We start from the raw sequence: 21,307 nt of genomic DNA, 5'->3' as shown, positions 1-21,307 counted from the left end.
TTAATATATATAACAAATATTCAATATACAAAATTTTGTCAAAAAGATTCAGAAGGACAAATCTTAGTACCAGCAAATTGACAAACTTTGAAAATGTATTGATTGTTATCATACTTTATTACTATTTTTCACGTACTTTGAACTAATTTGGGTATATTATTGTTGAAAAATTCTTGGTCTATATAATTTTTAATGAACTGTTACTGGTTTGTATATAGTTTTAATGTAGTGATCTTATGGATGCTACATTATTTTTAGAACTTAATAGTCATAGTTATTATATTAAGGAAATTAAGGAGCAATAAGTGAGTTTAGACTAAACCTAAATTAGACTTATGGTCCGAATATTTTGTAAACTAAGCATGAATTTCACATTTATCAACTCAAAACTCATAACTTGAAATCCAAAAGTGAAACTAACTATATGAATTGAGTCTAAATTTGAAAAAGTTCGGTTCAAATGGCGACAACTCTAATTCCAATATATCCTCAAAAGCCATCTTCTTTTCTTTTCTTGTTTTGTTTTTGTCTTCTTCTTCCTCTTATTATCTAAGAAAAAAACTAGGCCATCAGGCCGGCGCCCATGATAGGATCCGGGCTGTAGGTTAGGCCGCGATCGTCATCCTCCGCCATAGCTAGTGACCGAAATCAACAATAGTACTCCTCTAAATTCGTTTTCTTTGGTACGATACAATTCTAGCCTTAGAATTGGCCAAAAGCAATCTGCAAGCAGCCACTGGAGTAAAAATTATGGCTGATCCTCTTCTCATCTCACTCAAAAAGCAAGCAGATATCATTAAATCTAAATTGAAATGGTCCTCATAATCAGTATTCAGGAGAACATAGATTTAAAAAAAAAAAAAAGATTAGCACAAATAAAAAGGAACATGCACTAATTAAGGCCACAACCAAAAACCATACAAGGCCAATTTCTCAAACTACAAAAAGGCAAAATTTGTGCTCGAAGAAAGGCTGTCACCAGGAGATCCATTTTTAGACCCAATTTCCATCAAGTCTTAGAAATCACTTCAGTGATCAAATTTGGCATATTGTCACCAGTTTGGTAGGTATCAATATTTATCTTACAATGTTAGTAGTTAATGGAACCCGTAAGGGGAATCATAATCATATGAAATAAATCTGCATGTACTGAAAATGTAATACCAATAAAATTAATAATCGGACCAAAAATGGGCAAAAAAGTGAGCACCAAGCCAAAAAAAAAAAAAAGAAGACCCAATCAATCTCGGGTTAATAAGTGAGATCGGTTGAACCACTTGATTATTTTATTTCTCCATTACGCCGTCCTTCCCACATCCAGTATTTTATGCTCATACACTCCTTTTGATTGGGACGCCGGCCTTGTGTGGCGTTTTCTCCTTCATCCAGCAGTACGGTGTGGCAACTTATAGTAGTTGCTTTTGTAGAATACTTTGCTATTTGTTCTGGTTGTCTACAAATATTGTCGTCAAGATATCTACTCATGGATGTGCTTCCAGAATATCATTGAGCCTCAAATATTAGCAGTAAATTGCATCAACTAACGAACAATATTAAAAGACTATTTGGGATCCCAAGATCTAAAGGATGTGAAACTTTTCTGGATTAAATTTTCTGATGTCGCCTTCATATTTTCGTGAGATGTATGAGCAGTGCATTAATTAATCTTTGTCTGTTTTTTTTTTTGTTAACTGATAGACGATCCGTAAAGAAATAATTATAACTAAGCATAAGGGATTGTCATCGACCCTAACCTTATGGAAAATTAACCTTTGTTCTCCTCCTAAACTTTTTTTTTTTTTTATCCAATCGAATGAAACAAAGAGAAAAAACTCGTTAGTGTTTACACAATAGCGAGAAAAGAAACTCAATTTTTATAGTTGTAGTTGAATTTAGCATCACTACTTTCTAAACTGATATCTCATGCACGTGTTTTGGTTCATTCGTTATTGTATTTGATCGATGACCATTTGTTATTGGACGTACCATTTGCACCTGTCACAAATATTTCATTGTGGGGTATTTTTACCAAAAAATATAAATAATTTAATTCCCAAAATCTGTTCTTAACATGAGTTTGGTAAGATGGCTTTTTTATTTCACGTACATCATATCAAAAAAGTATTATGATATATATTTTTAAAAATTCTTTCAAATAATCTACTATCCAAACACACTAACAAGTGGCGAACATAAAATTTCTCCTACAAAAGAAGCATATTCTAAATCCTTCTAAACAATTATAGATTCTGTTGGTTCTAGACCAAAATAATCATATAAGTAATAGTAATTTCTCTGATAAAATTTAACAAAGAAATAAACAAAAATCTCATACCTCAATATTGCATTAATAAATGCAAATAATTTGTACCATCAAAAGTTAATTTGACATGGGTTGATGTGCGGATTAGATCTTAAAATTATTGGAAGACAGTACACGAACAACTTCTGATCTTTAATCCAACCACCTTGAATTTGACAGCTACTAAAAAGTTTGGTAGGGTTGAGGCGCGTAGAACGCTCTCTTTAAGATGATACGCACCCCTACGGTATTTTTTTTAATCGATGCAGAAAGTTTAGCACGCCGCCTCCAGGATATAACAGTCCAACTCTATAGTTGTTGCTTCCCTTTGATCTGCACAACCAAGAGAAGCAGAAACTTCCCAATATCTTACTTTGCTCAAAGAAAACAGAATATAGAAGAAAGAAAGGAGTGCGAGGAAAATAGTATTTAGAATGATCTTTTTATTGAGAATCAGAAGCTTCTCAATATCTTACTTTGCTCAAATCTTATCCTCGTTTTATTATTAAAATACTTATACAGAATTCTTATTTCAGATAGTTTCCATCCACAACCTCCCAAGAGAGCAGGAACGCATTATGGTAGGCACAAAAGTGAGGTCGCAAAATCTTCAAGGTTCCTATCAGAACTTCCACCTTCTCCTACTGCCTGTATGGCCAATTCCTTCCATTTCTTCTGATCTCCTTCCCCTTTTCACCACCAGTAATTTCTCTGATACAATACTCAAACTCTTCTCTTCCGACAAATCCTTTATCATTTAGCTTCACTCTCAGCCCCGTTTGCCATACATCAGCAATAAACTTAGCATTTGTAGTTTGATCAATCCATTGTGGCACTGCTATCATTGGCACGCCTGCACTCAGAGCTTCAATGGTTGAATTCCATCCACAATGAGTCACGAAACACACGATCGCCCGGTGGGCTAGAACCTCAAGTTGTGGACACCAGTTTATGATTAGGCCTTGCTCTGAAGACTCAGACTTGAAATTCTTTGGCAGCTTACTCTCTTCTTCTTCTCTGAATACCCAAAGGAATTTGCAGTTGCTCCTCAGGAGGGCCTCTGCCACTTCCTCGATCTGAGATTTATCGGGCGCTGCTATGCTCCCAAACGATACATAAACTACAGAACATGTTTCTCTTTCGTCCAACCATTTTAAGCAAGCTTCAGCGTTTGTCTCAAACAGATAGTTTCCTTGTTGATCATTTCCATTCTGCAGTCTCTTGTCTACAAAAAGTAGTGGAGCTGTTGGTCCAACTGTCTTAATTGTCCACCTTTCTGCCATCCATTTTGCCACCTGATAAATAAAGTACAACAGTAACACGATTAACAAGTCCTGAAAATCAGAAAAGTGGTGGACGATTTGACTCAACATTTGGTCAATCAATCAGCAATATAATTTCTTTGGATAAAGAGAAGTAAATAAAGAATTAAAGGATCCCCTGTTGGCACCTATGTTTTGAAACTCGAACTAGATAGTGACTCGGTAGAGATTAGGGGTCAACGGATTCGACTGATTAGTTCGAAAGTCAAATCAGATAACATTATGAATACATCATAAATGTCTACAAATAATATATAATCAATCTAATATATAAAAATTCCTTTGAAATTGGTGGTTTATAACTTTACATACATATTTGATGAGTTTAAATTTAGCCTAAAGGGTTCCACTTAAAAAATTTAAAAAGTTAAAGGTAAAAAATGTAATTTAGAAAACGTAATAGGTTATTTTATAATATTAAAACAATAGGGGGTCAAAATGAGCTTATAAAACTTTTTGGGGCATTTAAAGCTAATAAATGCTAAACCGATCGTATCCTTTTTGTTAGCCGCCTCTTTCTTTCCTTTTCATCTTGTCTTTGCTTCTTCTTCTTTGTTCCTTCTTCTTCTCTCCATCATAAGGTCCACAAATCTCTTCCTTTTTTTTATCTCACGCAAATCAAATGCATACAAAAACTCTCTTTTTTTTTCATTATTTTCCTTTTTCCCTCCACTCTGTTCTCTTCCCTTCTTTGTTCCTTTTTTTTTCCTCTTATTTGATTTCAAATCTTTCAAAACTTTTGCATGAAATCGAGCTTGTGAATTTAGAGAATGAAAATTTTCTTCTAATCTAGGTTTCTAACTTCATTTGACACTAATTCTTTGCGCTATTCAAAGATCAAAAGAATGGAAAAAAAGGGAAGAAGAAGAAATAAAAGCCATCAGAATGGCAGAGTCCAGTTTCTTCTTTTTTTTTTTTTTTTTTTTTTTAAAATTCCCTCAATTTAGTAAAGAGGATGTCGCATGAGATTCTAATGAAACACAATAATGCTTTCTCATTGACTTAATTCTACTTTGCTTTTGACTAATCTATTTGTGGTGCTTCTTTTTCACAATAAAAAAAAACCCATAAGAATGGAGAAATTGTGAAAAAAAAACTAATTCTAACCGATTTTACCACTTCTCTGTCAACCCCAGTCTTTGATTGAGTTTGACCAAATCTTTGACTGACTATTTTTTAAAGAGACTCGGATTGGGTAACTGACCGGTTTTCGATACAATCGGTTAGACGAATTAGTGTGGTCCTAGTTTAAAATCATAGATTGGCACAACATTTAGAGGCTAGCCAAAATTTCACTTTTGATATATTGGGCAGCCTATTTGAGAATAGTCTTTGGCGGTACCAAAACTAGAACTATTAATAGGGTCCCGCCAAGCCGAACTTAGCTCAAGAAAAAACCTGATAAGCCTAATCTTTCATTGAGTTGGGCTGAATTTGGGCCTAAATATTATATCCAAATTAAATGTGAGGTGAGTTTGGTTCTTATTAGGCTTAAATTTGATATAGGCTCGACCCTTTAATCTACATTTTTATATATACATATACATACATATATATAATTAATTTGGATTGTATAAGAAATATATAATTTGGTATATATATTCATATTTTGGTGTATACATATCTAAATATATGATACTAATGCTTTATATTTATGAGTTATTTATCAAAATATATTAATACATATAAGAAATATTAAATACACAAATTATGTCAAAAGATTCAGAAGGACAAATCTTAAGGACAAATCTTAGTACAAACAAATTGAGGACTTTTGAAAATGTATTGATTGCTGATCATGTTTTATTACTATTTTTCTGTATACTTTGAACCAAGGATGGCAATGCGGGCACCCGCCCCCGCGGGGGGCGGGGGCAATTTCCCCCTCCCCCCGCGTTTAGAAATGGGGTGGCGGGCGGGGGAGTGTACCCCCTCCCTATCCCCCGCCCCGCTACCCGCTTTAAAAAAATAAATATATAAAATATATATGTATATAATTCTATATAATAGATAATTTAATTAGTTAAAAACTTATGATAATGATATTATTAATTATATGTATTATATAATGTATATTAGTATATGTAATATAATTGATATTATCAATTATTCTAATAATTATATATGTGTACTAATACAAATTATTAATTGGTTATATTAAATTTACTAATACATTTATACTAAATCCCTAATTACACTTAATACAATAGCATTTTTTTCACCAAAAAAAAAGCACAGGTACAATAATGAATTAGTGGTTGTATTTGCACCAAAAGTGAAAATTTGACTACTTTAGTTGTATTTATTTCATCATGTTGGATTGTATTCAAATAACTTTTGTTTGATTGTTTTTATAAGTTTCAATTGTGAAATTACAATGAATAATAATTTGGTGATGTGATATTTTAGTACTTGATTATTTGCTGAAATTTAACTATAATAAAATTATATAAAAAATTTTTATTAGTCCCACGGGTGCCCCTACGGGAGAAGCGGGGCGGGGGCGGGGGTAATTTGTAGGCGGGGGCGTCTCCCGCCCCGACCCTGCCCCATTGCCATCCTTACTTTGAACTCATTGGATATATTATTGTTGGAAAATTCTTCACATCAAGAATCTCTGAATCTAGCTTTAAGAGTACACTATCAAGAATCTTTGAATCTAGTTTTTGTACTGCATCCCTTAGAACTTCGAAGTTAAGTGCGATTGGGTGAGAATAATACTAAGATAGGTGACCCTTTGAAAAGTACTCGTGTTGCACTCCTCCTTTTTAACCATCTTTAGAGTAGTTGGCCACCACAAAAGGCTTAAATTTTTGTGGGGTGGGAGGTTAAGAGTTAAAACCTTGCCTCCCATTACTTTATCATTAATGTGGCTTCTCCAAATCCATATGGGTGTATAGTGCACCCGTATGGTCCGAGAGTAGCTCAGTTCCCGTCGATTTTTTTTTATCCAGTTGAATCACCTCCTAAAATAGGTTAGAATAGGAATAGAAGTAGAAATAGAGTAGATAGAGATGATTGACAAAAAATCAGCAATATCATTTCTTTGGAAAAAGAAAAGCAAATAAATAATTAACAGATCCCCAATTGGCACAACATTTGGAGACTAGCCAAAGCCTATCAGAGAATTTAGGGACACCAAATCTAGAACTGCCAATAGAGTCAGGCTAGTTTGAACTCAACCCGAGACAAAATCCGATGAGCCTAATCTTTGAATTAGGCTGAGATTGGCCCTAAATATTAGACTCGGATTAAACATGAGCTGAGTCAAACTCGATAAAATATATTAATATATATAAGAAATATTAAATATACAAAATTATATCAAAAGATTCATAAGGACAAATCTTAGTATGAGCAAATTGGGGACCTTTGAAGATGTATTGATTGTTGATCATATTTTGTTACTATTTTTCATATACTTTGAAGTAACTGAATTTATTATTGTTGGAAATTTCTTGCTTTATATACTTTTTAATGAATTGTTACTGTTTCGTATATAGTTTTAATATTGTGGTCCTACGGATGTTAAATTAACTTTAGAATTTAATAGTCATAATAATTATATTAAAGAAATTAAAGAGTAATAAATGAATTTGGGTTAAACCCGAATTTGACTAACAACTCGAATATCTTGTAAGTCAAGTATGAGATTTATATTTATCAACCCAAAACTCGTAACTCGAAATTTGAAAGTGTTACTAACTATATAAACTGAGTTTGAGTTTGTTAAAACCTGACTCAGATGGTTCAATTGACATGCCTAACCAAAACACTATAAAAAATTCCTCAATTCGGCTCCTATACAACGTTAATTAATTGCCGATTATAATATCCTATTTGACAAAGCTAGCACAAACTAGTCATCCGAAATCAATTTTTTCTTTAAAACAAAAAAGAAAATTTTTCACATGATTAAAATTTTGCTTATGGCCGTCCAGGAATATCATATAGTTTGACAAAGTTACATGAATTATCAGCAAAAAAAATCCATCAATGATGTATATTCACTGGATTATAATTAGCATTTCCAACTTACCTCATCCTCCAATTCTTCGAAAGTGTTGAACAGAATGAAATCAACTTTGTCAATGTTCGAGAACTGATCAAGAAGGAGCCTCGTGACAACACTATCTGGATCAGGGAAGTACTGGAGATCAGGAAGATCAGTGCTTTCAAGTGCTGGCATTGAAGGCAATTTTACAGTAACAGACTCATCAAGAGGAAGCTGTATTGTTCCTTGGTCCATATGGTAGTAAAGAGCACAAACAGCACAGGATTGAGTAAAGAAAGAAGCTCCGCGAAGTCCCATCCAATGAGCTAAGTTCAGAACCCAAGGCATAGTTGAGTCATAAATCACCAATCTGGGAGGAAACGGATCTGTCTTTCTATATTTATCAACCAGTTCCACCAAGCCTTTGGAAGCAGCAGCTCTGAGCCTTGTGAAATAGCCTTTGGCATCTTCTTCAACGGGTTCTTCGGAGTCATCTGGAATACACTCGATCTTGATGGAGCTGATGGCTGTGGTTTTAGCAGACTTGAATGTAGAAGCTGTGGTAATCAGTGTAACCATGAAATGTTTCGCAGCCAGGCGGTTGCAGAGGTGTAACATAGGATTTATATGACCTTTCGCAGGAAAAGGGAAAGCAAGAATATGAATTTTGCTAGGGGAAATATCAATTGTTCCCATGTTTCCTATTCTTTAGCTACTATCTGTGTACTCAATGGAATATTATGCTGCAGAGTTAATCAGTTCATACATATGTGTGTGTGTGTTTATATATATATATATATATATATATATATAGAGAGAGAGAGAGAGAGTAAAACAATTAATGTTACTTTTTAGTCACCTTATCCCTAAGATTAACGGTCAAAATTATTATTATTTTACCTTCATAAACTATAACCTTATTATTAATTTACCCATAAGGTTATTTTTTACGAAATTTATTCCACCATTAAAGTAGTTTAACAAGTTAAAAAATTTTAGAAGAAAGTACCCACCTCTTTGTAGAATAAAAATAATAAAAAATTTGGAATTACTCTTCTCCCTTTTTTGTATCAAGAAAAAAAATTAGAGCATTAATTTCTTTCTTTTTGGCAATCTTATTAATATTAAAAAAATTGAAAGGTAGGAAGGGAGAGAGAGAGAGAGAGAGAGAGAGAGAGAGAGAGAGAGAGAGCTCTATTCTTTTTTTAAAAAATACAAATAAGAAAAAGTTAGGTATACTTTATTTTTTTTTATTTATCACCCAATTCCAGTCATAATCCTGACGATGTTAAAGTAATACGATAATATTAGATTGTTCCTTATTTTCTTTCTTTATAAAATTTAATTTTCTATCTCCTTTTCTTTTCCTAGTATTAATAAACGTGAAAAAAGAAATTTGAAAAAACCCTTTTATTTTTTATGTTTTTGGAACTCTTAGAGTGAAAAAGGAAGAATAACTATTCCAATTTTTTATTTGTAATTATACATAAGAAGAGTAAATACATTAAAAATTTTTTGAACATATTGTTTAGGTTAACAATGGGATAAAACGCCTAGAAAATAATGTTTGGGAATAAAGCAATTGTATCACTATAATTTAAAGGGACAAAATGATAATAACAACGTAGTAATATTATACAATAAAAGGGTATTTTTGTTCAAAATTTGTTAATATACTGAGTTAAATTACCTATGAAGATGAAGTGACTAAAAGATAATGTTAAGGGGTAAATTAATAGCAGTGATATAGTTTAAGGGAATAAAGTAATAATAACCCTTTTGGTAAACCAAAGTAAAACTTCGATGCTATAAAGTTGAAATTTTTTATTTTAATGTGTGCCCTATCCTCATATAAAATTAAAAAAAAATGCACAAAGTAAACTTTGATGCTGACAACATCTGTTTTTGTATTCCATTATTGCATCTCGTCTACCTAACCAAATCTACAATATATATGCTGCCCACAACAACTTCTGTAATTTATTTCCGTGCTTCTGACCAAATCTCCCTTTTTTGATTCATAGGCTTTAGTAGTGCGGTATGCGATGATCTTCGTCATGCCCGCCTTATTTTATTAAAACGGACCGACCAGATTTCTGTTTCATCAATAATTAATGGTGCCTTCCTTGAATGCGGGAAAAAGTAAATAAATAATGATGCCTTTCCTTGGGTAGTGAAATGTTGTCTAGGCTGTAAAATGTTATGTTAAGAGATTCATGAATCTGTTAGCAAGCATTATTTAATTCTCTTTTCTTGTTCAAAGCTTGAAAACATGCATACTCTGAACTTGAAATCTTCTGCTATGGTTAACTGCTTCTCGAATCTGCCCTGTCTGAGAAATTATTCCTCTCAAATTAAATGTTACAATTTAATTTCTTGCTCCTCCGCCTTCTCCCAGTTTTTTTTTTTTTACCAGTAAAATGTTATTTTGTTCCAAATACTTTATGGAGAAAATCACAAAATTATCATGCTTTTAACACTGTCAAGGTCGCTAAAGCAACTTATTTGTATATTTTTATTTCTTTTCAACTACAAAGAGATAGTAGGTTCCCAAATTCTAAACCAAACTAAATCAAGACTTTTATGGCTTAAAAAAAGGAAAACAATTGTGAACTTGGGACATTTTATATATCCTCCACAACATGATAAATTGAAAGGACAAAATACAATTTATTTTGGAAGAAAACATAGAATAATAAACTTTTTAAGACTTGTTAAAAAAAGGAAAATTCATAAAACATCAACAAACAAGAATGTACACTTTGGGTGAATTTTAAACAAATTCTCTTAGTTAAACCAATTGTTTGTGTTTGGTTTACTAGGTTTTCTTTCTCTTTTAATTGATAAATAAACTTAACAAATAAGACTTTTGACAACACTAGTCAAAACTAAATTAATGATTTTAATGTGAAATCACATTGAGAACTAAAATGGTTCGAACTGCCAATACAAGAACGTTTTCAATTGAAATGATAATTTCTTTCTTGGATTTTGCATTGGTTTTGTCTTAAATATATTTTCTCAAATCATTGACGATTTTAAATATGAGCTAAAATTTTCATAGTTCTAAATTGCTTTCCTAAGTACTAGTGAAATATTTGTCCCATCTATTTTTAGTAAAAAGGTTAGGTATGTCATTTAAAATGCGAATTTCTTGAAAATAGTTTTTCAAAATATGAAATAATTAATACATTAATTAAACAGATTATTTCTTATCCATATTAACGAGTGCCCAATTTATAATTTCCCACGCCAATATATAGTAGTGTGGATTTGGGTACATCTAGACCTGGAGGAAACATCGCAAGGTGTAACTAAGCGCTCTATAGTGGAACAGTCAGTTGTAGTAGTTAACTACGGGGTTTTAAATCTTAGGGTTAATTATATTTACTTCCCTTGAGATTCAGCCAAACTACCAAATTATCCTTGAGATTTGGCAGAATTATGAAACCAACCTTAAAGCTTATAAATCTATAACAAATACCCATTTACTACTAATCAATAAATGTTTGACTGTTTATTTTGGTGATGTCAGCAAAAAGTACGCTATGGAAGTCCCAATTAGGACTGTCAATGGAGTCAAATCAGCCTAAGTTATGTCCACTTGGATTGAGAGAAAGCCCGATGAGCCTAACCTTCCATTGAATTGGGCTAAATTTGGGTCTAAATATGACTTCAATTAAATGTGAATCGAAATTAGGCCTTATTAAACTAAAATTTGATATAGATCCGACTCTTTAATCTGCATATATATGTAAATATTAATACTTTATACCATAGTTATTAAATTTGACTCAGGGAGGAATCGGCGAACGAGGTGGGTCAACGGGTTACTGGTTCAACTAGTGGGTAAGTGGTTCAACCGGTGGGTCACTAAATATATTTAAGAAATAATTTCAAAAACCTCCCTCGAGATTTCTCATAATATCACTCAACTCCCCCGAGGTTTTTAAAATCTCGTTTATCTTCCTTGGATTGATATTTCTTGTAATATTTTAACTCCTTTAGAGGAAATACAAGAAAGATAAAACTTTTGTTCCAAAACTACTCTTATGTTATCCTACTTATGAAATTTATAACAATAATAAAAAATAAAATAAGGTTAAATTTTTATAAGGTATAAATATCTTGACATAAACTATTTATTTTAGTTGTATTTGAACAAAAACAAAATTTGCACGTATGAAGAGATTATTTTAGTTTTCAAAAATCTTAAATTATATCATGAAAGGAAAGTAAATGAATAAAGAGAGAGAGAGAGAGAGAGAGAGAGAGAGAGAGAGAGAGACAGAGAGAGAGATAGAGAGTGTGTGTGTGTGTGTGTCTGTGTGTGAAACATGACATGGAAATTGTGTGTTTAAAGCTAGCCTACCGATCTATGGGTTTAATGTTTAGATTTTGATTAATAGTTGAACCGTTTGCTGATAAATGGTGATCGAATATTTTGTCTTCTTAGAATAGTTAATCATAAATTGGAGGAGTCTGAGGGTTAGAAGCTAACTAAGGGGATGTTTCTTGAATCTCGGCTATTGATGCTTGATGTGTGTTTTTCATGGTATTTTGGCAATAGGCAGATGGAGTGATAACCATTGTTGGTAGTTGGTGCCAGTTTATTGTTCTCATGCTTGAGGACAAGCATGGTCTAGGTGTGGGAGGAATTGATAAGTCGTAATTTTGTCATTTATTTTATAATTAATTTCCTCTTATTATCTTACCAAATATGTGTTAATTGGCGGATTCTATTCATTTTGGGAAATTTGTGCTGATCACAGGGAGTTGGAACAAAGAGTGGTAAAAAGGTGCAAATTTCTCACTACATTTGCTGTTTGGCGTGCCCGCATCAACTCAGGGTTTAGCGTGTCCAGGAAGTTCGGGAATGATGCATGATGTCCAATTGACAATTGGAAGTGCAACGCGGGGCTCCAAATATTCCATTAGTTGATTGTTTGATTTGAATTGACAATAGTAGTTTAGCAAGAATAGGAAACTTACCAATTACTCCCTCCGTCCCATTGTTAATGTCATATTTCCACTTTTTACTTGTCCCAAAATTTGAGTCACTTTAAAAAAGTCAAACTACTTTTAAAATTACTTTCCAATTATACCCTTATATTGAAAAGTCAAAATTGCACTAAACAATTATGATGGGCCCTACCATAACACATTTAGCTCCTTGCGTTTCTTTTTATTTCCGTTACTTTTCTTGGACTTCAAATCTTTGTTATTTCTTTTTTCTTCTTTTTCCTTGCTTTTTTTTTTTGTGTTTTTCATTTCCATTTCTTTTCTTGCACTTCAAATCTTTGTTTTTTTTTTTTTTCCTTGTTTTTCATTTTTTTCTTTTCTTTACTCTTTTCAAGCTACACAAGTGTTTGCAGATGCAATGAAAGTTTTGTTTCTTGTCTTTCTATCTTTTTTTTTTAACAAAAGAACAAATTTCTTACAATAATACAAATCAAGTTTTTTTTTGGATAAACAAATAAAGAATGCTAGATGCATTCCTTACCCTTTTGTTTATCACTATTTAATTTTTTTAATGTAAAGGTGAAAAAAGAAAAGGTAAAATTTGTCCTATAACTTGTGTTCTTGCTCTTAAATTTGCCTCTAGTATCAAACTAACAAATAAATAGAGTGAAAAAAATATCAAAGAAAAAATAAAATGATCAACTAATGCGTATTACGTTGAAATCCTAAACATCCAAGCAAGGCATTAATTTGAAAGCACCAAGACTAAAATAACATTTACTGCTCATTGCTTCCAAGAGTTCATGGTTGTCTATACAAATCAACAAAATACAAAATCTATGCCCCTAAAATGGATTCGAGTGACAACCAAATCTTATAAGCAACCCTCAAAAATAACTTAGGACCAAAAGTCAAGCCCCCTGTTTTGCACAAAAGCATTAGTAGCAAAGTCTAGCAAAAGCCAAGTCGTACAAAAGCATTAGTACCAAAAGTCTAGCAAAAGTCAAGTCCCCTGTTTTGTACAAAAGCATTAGTAGCAAAAGTCTAGCAAAAGTCAAGTCTCCTGTTTTGTACAAAAGCATTAATAGCAAAAGTCAAGTCCCTTGTTCTGCACAAAAAGCGTTAGCATAATCCAAGTCCAGAAACTTGATCCATGACTTGATATACCTTCAGAACAAAATAGAGAAAAAGAAATCAATCATAAGTTAGATAGCATTATCACTACCTTTATCATAATTTAGAAGTTAGCAAAGTTTAAATAATATGGAAATTCTAACCAATACCAGTACATTCATGCTTGTAGATAATGGATGATTTTGTCAATAAGCTCCTTATCACATCCAATTTGCAAAGGAAGATTTCCATCTCTTATCAACCGTTGCTTCCCAATATGTGGAACTTTGTAATTATTCCCTCCACAATTCTTCATCACCTCAAGCATACATAGTTGTAAGGTTAAGAACACATTGTTGAGACTTTCAGATGATAATTCATCGAAAGACTTTTCAACAGCAGAAATTAGTTCGTCAATAGAGTTAGGTGCTTCTTGATGCTGGAGTGATTGAATGGCTCTAAAATACCCAAGATCAAGAACATTCATATCAGGGCTATTAGGTGGTTGAAATGATAAACGAATATCAAAACCTTCTCTTGTGGCAGCTTCTATGAACTCAACATCCATTGGATCAATATGTGGTTTTGCATTATCTTGTTGGATGAAGATAGGGCTGATTACATCACTTTGTGGCCATTTAGCACGAATTGCAGGCAAAACATTATCAATTAAGCACCTTCTATACACTTCCTTGGTCACTGATAGGATAGGCTTTGTTTCTAGAGTACCAGCAACACGATTTTTGCTATTCCTTTTAGCTGGTTCTTTGAAGGCAAAAGGAAATATTCCAATTTTCCCATCAAAGTGCTTGTTTCTAGAACAATCAAAGCGAGGTCGAGCAACTGCAGCTAGAAACATAACCTTAACAATAAACTTTTTACTCCTACAAGTCCTCATAGGGTGTTCTTCTTCAGGATGTAGGTAGTATTTCTCAGACTCCTTAGTCATGTAGAACCACTTTTCATCGATATGAACCATATTGAACATGTTTTCGAAAATAGGTGCATCATTAAGACTCTCTTGTTGAAGCATTGACAAACAAAATTTGAGTCTTACCAATTTATTGTCATCAGTAAGGTGAGGCTTTAATGCATTTGAATGTGCTTTGATAACACCTTCTTTTATTCGTCGATGAAGAGTGGACTTGGCAACTTTCATTTTGGTTGATAGAGAACGAATATTTGTTCGACACCGTAGAGGTATTTCCATGATAGTGCTGAAGTCTATCTCTACCCTTTTGCGTCCTACCCTCTTAGGAAACCTGCGAGAGATGTCAACCGAGCCTCCATTAATGATTGAAGACTTTGCTCTTTCCCAAATTCTTTGTACTGTCCTCGTGCTAATTTTGAACTGTGTTGCAATAACTTTGGTTAATCCTCTTTCTAGTTGTCCACCATAACTATATTGCAATAATGCTTCAAATATGGCTTGCCTTTGCTGATTTGTCAACTTTTTCCTAGAGATTTCATAATTTTGAAAACTATGATTATCCATGTTCACTGGGGAATATTATCAAACAGAATTTGTGCAATAGACGAATCTCTCTATAATCTCATTATATAGAGAATAAAGGCATCAGAATTATCAGCTTCCAAAATCTATTTATAAGAAACGTGAGAAACAAAAAGCTTAAAAAAATGCATCTACAAATTTTCAATGAACCGCCAAATTTCAAGAAAAAAAGGGAAAAACAACAAATGGCGCCAAATAAAAGATTAGCTAAATTATGTTAAGTTTCAAGATTATCTACTTCAAATTGATCAAAAGATCATAAAACAAAATGAAAATAAAAAAAAAAAAGCACCAACAAAGTGATAAACGGAATTGTAGAAAACTTACCTTTTTCCATTGTCAATCTTCTGTAACTGATCTTGTTGATTTTATGAAACCCAAGTATACAGAGGAATAGCTAGAGTTGGAAACGGATGTTTGCTTTACTTTAACTTGTCTTTGCCTTTTAGTCAAATGTCTTAATGGCCAGTGGTCCCCAACACCCAATAGCTTGTTATTTTACTCCACGGACAACAAAGGGCACGATTGGAATAATCAGATAAATGTGTCCCATTATGCTACTGTACATAAAAAGTGTGTTTCCCAATAAGCGACCCAAATTTTGGGACGGAGGGAGTAGTAGATTCCCTTTCTTTTTGGTTGTGGTTGAGTAGTCTAGGTAAAGTCAACTGAGACTAGGACTTTTGTTTTTAGGACTTAGCCTTTGGAAAAGTCAGCCGCCAGAAGTTTTTTGGGGGAAAAAAGAGACGATTGGAGACTTGCTCTTTTGTCTTGTTCTCTTATTATTCCATCGGAGTTCATCATCTCAATTGTGGAGACGATGCATTCAACAATTATTTCTGCAATTTTACGTGGGACTTTTTCAACGAAGATGAACTAAGTTTTTATTTCTAATCAAGGAACAATGGAGGACATAGTTCAACTTAAATTGTGAGATCAAACTGATTTACTTTTTTCTATTATTTCTGGTATTCGTATATTTCCTGCCTTAAGTTCTTATGGTTGTTGTATTATTTAATTATTCTGGACCCGGATTTTAGATTAATTTAATAACCTAAAACCAACTAGAATAATTAAATCTGTTATTGTTTAAATTTGTTCTAAATTAGTGGTAACTGGCATGATTGAATTTGTGTTAGGAAAATATACGGGCTAATTAAAAACAACCCTTGTAGCATGTTGTTTAATTAGAACAGTATTTCTCTAATTCGTAAGGCAATTGAAAAATTAAATTCTACGGTCGTACTTGGGGTTATTTCACTATTAGGGTAATACCTAGCGGTCGTACCTTGGCTATCGATAATTTAAGGAGAAATTGACTGTCATCGCTTGTTTGGCAGTTATAATTTGTTTATCAGTTTATAACTGGAATTATTCTTGCATCGATGATCAATTAGGAGAACCATTTCCGAAGTTGTTTCTTGGAAAGAGTTTGTCCACTATTATTTGAGTCTTTATAATTTGCCATTTAACTTGTACCTATTATTATATTCAAGTAGCGTAGTTTATTGTCAGTTTTTTATAAAATCCCCCATATCCTGAACTCTAGAAGAAATTAATTTCACCCAATTCCTATGGATTCGACCCTGCTTACCACTCTATACAAAATTTGTATTTATTTTGAGTAGGAATTTATTATTGCATAGGCTCGACAACCTGTCAAGAGGTGAGCAACTCACTTTTATTAATTCATCTCTCCAAAAGTTGTCATACAATGGAATAGAAGAAGCCTATTTATAGCTAAAACTTAACTACTAAGACTAATCCAATTTGAAAATAATACAAGGTTCCTAAATTGACTTTGAAAAGACCAACAAAATACAAAATTTAGGAAGAAAAGAAAACCCTAAAGTTGGTCCTACTTGAGGCTTAACTTGGCTGATTATTTCATTACTAACTAATGACTAAATTAACACTAAAATACTGGAAAATAACATAATGACTCAAGACCTAAACATCAACATAACTCGAGCATTAAATGTGACTCTTCCACCATTTGAATGAGATGAACACACTTTCAATATCCATTCTCAAGTCCTTCAATATGTTTTAGGACAATTTATTGACTTCGAACCATGCGAACCAGAAGCTTTCATGCATGTTAGGCGTGCCCGCATCTCACCCAATTTTCAACTTGAAGCAAATTAATATGTGAATTAGGATTTTGATGAAACTTGTCAGACATTCGATTCCTTCAATGCTTTGATAAGTTCCAACTTGACCTTGAATTGCGTGCACCAAGTTCCAAGTGACCCTCTTAGCTTTCTTGCTCATATCAAAAAGGGAATTGTAGGAAATAAATATGCATGTAATGAAGATGTAATACCAATAAAATTAAAAATAGGACCAAAAGTGGGCAAAATAGTGAGATAGAAGATTGGGAGAGTAAGGTAATGAAATAAAACCCAACTCAAACTGCCCAGTTGAACTGTTGTTGGGTTGTTGTTTGAGTTGGGTTATGCTTCAAACCTAGTGGGGCTAAAAAAGCGCTTTATTTAATGAAAACCAACCATTAAATTGAGATAGATTTTTCGAAACTAGTTCGGTTCATTCAATTGGTCAAAATATAAAAAAAGGACAAAAGTAAAAAAAAAAAGTAACCTAGTAACTAATTAGATAGCCACAACATATAGTTGACTCAAGTCAAGACACAAGACTCCAATATTCTTCCTTTCTTTTATTTCTAATTTTTACCTAATTTTCTTCAAGTTTCTCTCTTCCTAATCGCCCCTCTCTTCATCATCTCACCTAGTCTCTCAAATTCCTCCTACAAAGTTCAATTTTGTGCCTAAACCATATGCGTAGGTTTGATTTCCTAATCTATGATTTTTTGTTTTACTTTGTAATTTACTCATTTTCTAAAGTAAGATTCTTGTTTTCTTGATGTCAAGCTTGTCATATTAATATAATTATAGCTTTTTTTTCTTTTATTTTATGCATTTCTTTTAGTTTGCTTTATTATACACTTATTAGCAAAAGGACTATAGTTATGATCATGTGTCTAAAGCTCTATGGTGGGATGTGCATATTACATGTGATAAAAGCAGTAATATATAACTCATTTTTGTTTATTTATGACGTCACAGAATAAAAATGGCCAATCCAATGGTTGAACCAGTGATTCATGACCTGGTCAATTTTTCGGTTGAATGAACAGTCGAGGGTTTGTATCCTTGGAGATAAGTTAGATAACTGGACAAGTATAAAGAGACAAGCATTCATAAAATGTGAGAGTAGTTAATAATTGGAGAAGCGGTTAGTACGGTCGAGATGTTCTGTGCGGTTGTTGGGCATTATATATCATGATTGACTGTATATTTACATTTTTATCTTGTACACAAACCAAATAATTTAATGCAATAAGGATTGTGAATGTATAACACCATGTAGAAAAAGCACAACTGATGTACGAATTGCAGAGTGGGTGCAACTGTCAAGGCCCCTTATCTGTCATTAGCATGTAGGGAAAGTGGTGGAGTAAGTGACGTATTGGGTACGTTAAAATGGCTTGGACGAGTGTAATAAAGCATAAGATCATGTGCAAGTAATTTGAATCTGTGCTAATGAGAAGAATCACCATTATGAAAAGTTAGATTGCAACGTTGAAAGAAAGAATGACAGACATAATGAAAAATGTAATAACACATGCGCGGGACCTATGTAATGGCTATTGTTGCGGAAGCTCTACCAAATTAAGTTATAACGAGTAAATTATTGTACCTAAAATTGCAAAATGGTAATTCCCAGGAAATATTTGGTGAGGCACACTGGCCTGCTTAAGTACCAATTTCTTATACAGAATCACCTATATATGCAATTAATTGCACAATAACTCACTACAAATATACCTACAAATATAACTACTAAATAGACAATAAAATAGAACACCAGAATTTAACGAGGTTCGGTTAATTTGTCTACGTCCTCGGATACTACCGACAATTTAATATTTCACTAGAAGAAATATTACAAAGAAAGAGAAGGAAGCAAGTTATTAACTCTTGCTTGGTGTGATTGAATTGGGTTGTTTGAGAGCTATTTATAGCTCTCAAGCAACCTCTCAAATGTTAAACTAACCAATGTGGGATTTAGAAACTTAGGCCAAAGATTTCAAAGTCAACAATTTTGGCTTGGAAAAGTCATCAATTGAGGCTTTGAATTCAACAAATTTTCACCTTGGTATAATTTCTAATTCCACCAAAAATACAAAATCTTCTCACTCAATATTCGGTGGTGTTTTCAAATGCGTTGTCAAGCGCTAATCTTCAAGTTGTGCACAACATTTATCAAATTCAAACAATATTGAAATTTGATAGTTGTCACAACCTTCGTAAGTATATCAGCAGGATTCTCCTTGGTCTGAATCTTTTGAAGTAGTATTGTACTATCTTCCAAAATCTTCCTCACAAAATGATACCGTACGTCGATATGCTTCGTCCTTGCATGATAAACCTGGTTCTTTGCTAAATGAATAGCACTCTGACTATCACAATGAACTTTGACAGACTTCTGTCCGATTCCCAATTCATCAAACAAACTATGAAGCCAAATTGCTTCCTTAATAGTCTCCGTAACTGCCATATACTCCGCCTCTGTAGTAGACAAAGCAACTGTTGACTATAAGGTAGACCTCCAACTGACTGGTGCCTTAGCAAGTGTAAATATATATCCAGTCGTTGATCGACGTGTATTTTAATCACCTGCGTAGTCAGAATCACAATATCCAACTACGCCTTGACCGATCTTCTCATCCCACTCAAATACTAATCCAACATCTGCAGTATTCAAAATGTACCGTAAAATCCATTTCACAGCCTGCTAATGCTCCTTACCCGGATCATGCATGTACCTGCTCACAACTCCAACTGCCTGTGAAATGTCGGGCCTTGTACACATCATAGCATACATCAAGCTACCCACTGCATTTACATATGGTACCTCTGCCATATATTCTCGTTTTGCATCATTCCTTGGAGATAACGATGCACTGAGTTTGAAATGAGGAGCAAGTGGAGTACTAACAGGTTTGGTCTTTTCATTCATGCCAAACCTCTTTAATACTTTACTAAGATACTCTTTTTGAGTTAAATAAAACCTCCCCAATTTTCTATCTCTGCTTATCTCCATGCCAAGAATTTTTTTGGCTTCACCGAGATCCTTCATTTCAAACTCTCGAGTCAAATGAGATTTTAATTTTTCAATCTCACTTTGATCCTTGGAAGCTATCAACATATCATCAACATAAATAAGAAGATATATGTAGGATCCATCTTGTAGCTTGCGCAAATATACACAGTCATCATATTTGCTTCTTGTGTACCTCTGCCCCATCATAAACTTGTCAAATCGCTTGTACCACTACTTTGGAGACTGCTTCAATCTATACAACGATTTATCAAGCTTGTACACCATCTTTTCTTTACCAGTAACTTTGAATCCTTCTGGCTGAGTCATGTAGATTTTCTCTTCCAAGTCACCATGTAAAAACGCAGTTTTTACATCTAATTGGACAAGTTCCAGATCCAATTGTGCTACCAAAGCCAATAAAATTCTGATGGAGGAATGTTTCACGACTGGAGAAAACACTTCATTGTAATCAATTCCCTCCTTCTGAGCGTAGCCTTTAGCTACCAATCTTGCTTTGTAGCGAACACCAAACTTGTCAGGAAATCCTTCATTCTTTGCATATACCCACTTGCATCCGATTGCCTTCTTTCCCTTTGGAAGATTGGTTAGCCTCCATGTTTGATTCTTATGAAGGGAATGTACTTCTTCATCCATTGCAATCCTCAACTTTTCTTTATCTGAACTTTGAGCTGCTTCATTGAAAATGGCAGGAATATCATCATTTATAGTTGGGGATGCATAGGCCACCATATCAGCAAAACGAGCAGGTTTTTTGATTGTCCTCTTTGGCCTACTGGTTGTAATTGATTCAAGTTGCTGTGGAAGTTCTTCAACTGGAACATCTTTTTCAGTTGATTCTTCTTCTACCATAGGAGTCCTTTCATCTGCTCCTATATCCACTGCTAGTCTGATAATGCTTCTTTCAAACTCCACCTGCTTAGGAGTACTCTCCACCTGTTGGGGAGTACCATCAT

The 21,307-nt window shown here is 33.4% G+C and overlaps 1 protein-coding gene and 1 pseudogene across 1 annotated transcript; both read right to left on the bottom strand.

Moving 5' to 3' along the window:
• Positions 1-2,773: 2,773 nt before the first annotated feature.
• LOC113765132 lies at positions 2,774-8,327 on the bottom strand (annotated as a pseudogene).
• A 5,544-nt stretch (positions 8,328-13,871) lies between these two features.
• On the bottom strand, positions 13,872-15,188 carry LOC113766524. Its single transcript, XM_027310708.1, has one exon. The coding sequence runs from the start codon at positions 15,186-15,188 to the stop codon at positions 13,872-13,874; it is 1,317 nt and encodes a 438-aa protein (XP_027166509.1).
• Positions 15,189-21,307: the final 6,119 nt, after the last annotated feature.

The sequence above is a fragment of the Coffea eugenioides genome, chromosome 3, assembly GCF_003713205.1.
Source record: "Coffea eugenioides isolate CCC68of chromosome 3, Ceug_1.0, whole genome shotgun sequence".
Lineage (NCBI taxonomy): Eukaryota > Viridiplantae > Streptophyta > Magnoliopsida > Gentianales > Rubiaceae > Coffea > Coffea eugenioides.
The sequence above is the reverse complement of the archived record's forward strand: the minus strand, read 5'-3'. Positions and strand labels throughout refer to the sequence as shown.